Below are 4,817 nucleotides of genomic sequence, written 5' to 3'. Positions count from 1 at the left end.
GTTTTAGTGCAAAGTTTTATTTTATGTAATATATGATAGAATCTATTATTTGCTTTATAGCCAATATTTTCAGTCCAACCTTACAAGTCCAGTAGAGCAAGATTTTCACCAAAAAGATTTTTAAAAATAATTAAATAATAAACACGTAAAAAAGTTAAGGGAATTAATCTTATTAGGCGAAGGGGATTTGACTGAATCTCTTCGGCGTACCTTACTACGTCCCTACTCGCAACAAGTAGCTTTTAAGACAAGGTTGGTAAAGTAATATTTCATATCTACTCGGGATTACTCAATTGTCTTTTTTACTCTTTGTTAGTTACTAAGCTAGCTTTTGGACATAAATTTGATTAAAACTTGAAAAAAGAGTTTTCAAAGTTTTGTTGAAAAATAATTGTTGAACATTGAAGTTGTATTTGGACAAACATTTTATTTGAAGAAAAGTTGAAGTTTTGTGAGTGGAAGAAAATTTTTCACCCAAAAACTGCCCTAACCCAGTTTGTGGGAACTTGAAAATTTTTAAATTTTTTTTTTCGAAAACATAATCATATTTCATAAACAAACAATATTTTTAATTATTTTTAAAAAAATGAAACCAAAATTTATGGTCAAACTGGAGCTAACTATTTTCATGAGTTACCTCCAAAGTAAAAAGAAAGAAATATTTTGTCCACACGAATGACATGTTTGATGCTTTTAGTTTTATATCTTAATTAAGACTATGGTAAAACTCTAATCTTCTTGAGATCTGTTATATTTTAAAATCCTTTAAAGAATTTCTATCTCCAAGCTTTAATTTTTAAAACAAAAAAGAGACTTAAAGAAAAAAGAAAAAAAAAAGATTCAGTGTATGAAAATTAGAGAAGACTCATTATATCCCCAAGCCTACGCCGCACGTTACAGTTTGACCAACTGACCCGTTGTTGCGTCTTTTTTATAATTACCCAATTCATCCGTGACTCCAACCAAAAGTTCCTTCCTACTCTCGAAAAGGGCAAATCACCTTTTTTTTTACTACTACATCAAACTTGTAGTAATAATATTCCATTTTCTTTACCCTAGAATAAATAAGAAAATAAATTAAAAACCGGATATTTCGGTGGCATCGGAGTTTGGACCACCATACACGTGTGGTCCACGAGCTTCTCTGGTCAAATTACCGCCTATAGTCGGTAACTTTATTTTTTGCTTTTCAAAATAAACCCTATAATACTTTCATTATTCCTTTTTGTATATAAAGTTAACTCAAAATGAAATTAAAATTATTTAATTTATATCAAATCCAAACTAAATGATACTTAATACATATAAGTAGTGCTTAAACGAAAAAATAAAGATTTATATAGTCTAAGCAAATATTGAATGTTTATATAAAACACAATTGAATGATTAAAGTTACTAACAACATAACGTCAAAAAATTAAAAGTTAGTAAAATGAAGCGGAGTATATTCTATTATTTAAAAAAATTAGAAAAGATAAAATATTTAAAAAACTGTTTTTGTAGGGTTTCCAGGTATAACTTGACCCATATCCATCGGGGGTGCGGGAGGGGGGGGGGGGTAGGGGGCACACACTCTAAACTCTAAAGAGGTAGCTGTTCTTCCCTTTTTTCCCCTTTTATTCTCTCTCTCATTTTTGGGTAAGGTTTCTCTTTAACTCCTCTTCCATTTTTCTCTCTTTTTTCCCTGATCTGAAACTTGTAAAGTTTAAATCTTGGAGAGTTTTTGGTGCTAATTTTGGGGAATTTGTTTTTCAGTCGAGATTTTCTTTGTTGGATTTGATTGCTTCTTTATTGGTATTATTTTGTTGTTGATTTGTAGATTGGAATGATTTCAATCTTTTAGAGGTTGAACAGTAAGTGAGAAAAGTGTATAGGTTTGGTGATTGAGAAGGGGCTATTGTTGCAAAAAAAGATCCTTATAGTGTTGTTTGATGATGATAATGATGGTGAAAATGAGCACTATGGCTCTTTTGACCAGAGAAAAAGAGTTGAGATAAAAGGAAAAAAAGAGAAAAGAAAGAGATGTCCCCCCTTGCTGTCAAATCCTGCTTGTAATTGTCAATGAAAGATAAAGAGAGAAGACAAAAGAGTGCAAAGACTGTTCTTTTCCTTTTCTCTTTTTTCATCCACACGCTTCATGTTTGCCCTCTAAATGCTGCTGCTTTGAAACACACCCCTTAGAAATAGAAATATTCTTGTTATTTTTTTTTTTTTGGGGGGTCAGCAAAAATGCCTATGTATCAGCCATCTAGAGGGAGGGGTGAGGAGTATGATGTTGGGGGAGGTGGGCAGGTTTTGGATCTGGAAACTGCTGTTAAGGATGGGATTTTGGGTGGTGGAGGTGGGGTTGTGATAATTCATAGTGGTGCAATAGAAAAGAAATTGAGTCTTAAGAAAATGATTGAGGAGCTTGATTCAATTGAAGTTCCTTCAGTTTTCATTTGTCCAATTTCATTGGAGCCCATGCAAGATCCAGTTACTCTTTGCACAGGACAAACATATGAGAGGTCTAATATTCTCAAATGGTTCTCTTTGGGGCATTTTACTTGTCCCACCACAATGCAAGAGTTGTGGGATGATTCAATCACTCCTAACAATACTCTTCACCAGCTGATTTACAGTTGGTTTTCTCAAAAGTATTTGGCTATGAAAAAGAGGTCAGAGGATGTGCAAGGAAGGGTTTTGGAGATTTTAGAGACATTGAAAAAGGTTAAGGGTGAGACTAGAGTTTCAGCTTTGAAAGAGCTAAGACAAGTTGTCACTGCCCATGATTCAGCCAAGAAAACAGTGGCTGAAAACAGTGGTGTTAGTTTGATTACTTCACTGTTAGGTCCTTTCACTAAACATGTTGTGGCTTCTGAGGCAATTGGGATTTTGGTACACTTGGATCTGAACTCAGATGGGAAGGCTAATTTGATGCAACCCAATAAAATTTCCCTTATGGTGGATACCTTGAATGAGGGATCCATTGATACCAAGATAAATTGCACGAAATTGCTCGAAATGTTGATGGAGGGGAAGGATTCAGAGTGGGAAGTTCTATCAAGCTTGAGTCTTTTGGTAGGATTACTGAGACTAATAAAAGATAAGAGACACCCAAATGGGGTTTTGTCTGGTCTGAGATTGCTCAAACTGATTTCATCACACGAATCGCTTAGGAATTCGATTGTTGGTATTGGGGCAATCCCTCAATTGGTGGAAGTATTGCCCAACTTGAATGCTGAATGTTTAGAATTAGCCTTGGTTATCCTTGAAGCTTTGTCTACCCTACCAGAGGGTGCATTGGCGTTGATGGATTGTCGTAGCACCATTCCGAACGTGGTCAAATTGCTCATGAAGGTATCAGAAAGCTGTACTCAATTTGCATTATCGATTCTAGGGGCAGTCTGCAAGCTTGCCCCGGAAAAATGTGCATCTGTGGCTGTTGAGGCAGGTCTAGCAGCCAAATTGTTGCTTGTTATTCAAAGTGGATGCAATCCGGTGTTGAAGCAACGGTCTGCTGAGCTCTTGAAACTATGCAGTCTAAATTACTCAGAGACCATGTTCATTTCCAAGTGTAGGCTTACAAAAACAATGCAATGAGGGTAACATGGTGTTGGTCATACGCGTCAACTGATTTTGTTCTCTACCCCCGTAAGGGCAAGGTGCTCAACAGCTCGCGGAATCTGCATAATTGGGCAAGGAGGTACCTGCTACTTGTACATATTAAAGAGCTTTAGCTCTCATGAAAAAGGCTTCATAATGTGCATTATAGACAAAATGCTTATATCAGACTATGGTTCGGTGCCTTTCGATTGATCTTTCCGCTGAGGTTTTCCAATAACGTATGGCACACAATCGATTCTTCAAATCTTTGTAGCCAGTTAGACTGCTGATTTGATTGCCTTGTTGCTACAATAGAATGCTATATATCCTATTTGCTATGTAAAATGGTGGGAGGTGGAAAATGGGGAAGAATTGTCCAGCAAAGCTAGCGTTTGAAATTGTAATTGCACACATTTCTTGTGGGATTTTCCGAGTTGATCCCAATTCCCAAATTTCCCCAATTATTTTTAGAAGTCCTTAAATGACTTTCACTTCTTTGCTCAAGTCAATCGGAACGTTTCACTCGGGAGTTCTTTTTTTTTTTTTTTTCTTAGTGGAGATCTTCATTTGTAAAAAGCAACATTTCCAATATGAAATCAGCATTCACAATGGATTCAATTTTTCCTTCTCAATTGTTTTCTGAATGACCAATTGCATTCCTAGCTTTTACTTCTTATGTCTCATCTACTCTGCTTCTTTTTAATGTTGTACTGGTTTCAAGTGATTATTCACCCTTTCCCCTTTGTGAACTTTCAAGATTTACTTGTGTATGTTCTATCATCTCTGTTGCAATGAGCAGTTATGAATGTTAGAAATTGTTGTTCTTTGAGGGTAGTGGTACATTTGTTGGATAAATGCAGGATAAGGTTGCATACAATAGACTCTTGTGATCCGGACCCCATGTGTAGCAGGAGCTTAATGCACTGGGCTGCCTTTTTTTATTGATCTTTGTTTGAAAGAGTTGCTGTGTTGCTGATTGGAAATGCTGGCCTGTTCTTTCTAGCTTGTTTGGGGTGTAAGAATGGATAGAGAGGACAAAAGTGTAAAGAGGGTTTCAACTGAACTTTCAACTTCCTATTAAAGTCTTTCTTGTAATAATAGCTCTAGACAACAAAAAATAGCACTTCCCTGGAGTCTCTATCATGGTTTTCATGCTGCATACGGAATTAAGAAAAACCTCTTAAGTTTCAAAGCTTTTTGCTCTAACTAGTTATATGGTCTTTGGTCCCTGG

The 4,817-nt window shown here is 35.9% G+C and overlaps 1 protein-coding gene across 1 annotated transcript; it reads left to right on the top strand.

Moving 5' to 3' along the window:
* The first annotated feature begins 1,603 nt into the window (after positions 1-1,603).
* On the top strand, positions 1,604-4,217 carry LOC104230604 (U-box domain-containing protein 30-like). The gene has a single exon (XM_009783458.2). The coding sequence runs from the start codon at positions 2,230-2,232 to the stop codon at positions 3,580-3,582; it is 1,353 nt and encodes a 450-aa protein (XP_009781760.1). The 5' UTR covers positions 1,604-2,229; the 3' UTR covers positions 3,583-4,217.
* Positions 4,218-4,817: the final 600 nt, after the last annotated feature.

This window comes from Nicotiana sylvestris, chromosome 4 (genome assembly GCF_000393655.2).
Source record: "Nicotiana sylvestris chromosome 4, ASM39365v2, whole genome shotgun sequence".
NCBI classification, from domain to species: Eukaryota; Viridiplantae; Streptophyta; class Magnoliopsida; order Solanales; family Solanaceae; genus Nicotiana; species Nicotiana sylvestris.
Note: the sequence above shows the minus strand (reverse complement) of the source record. Positions and strands in the feature narration are given on the sequence as shown.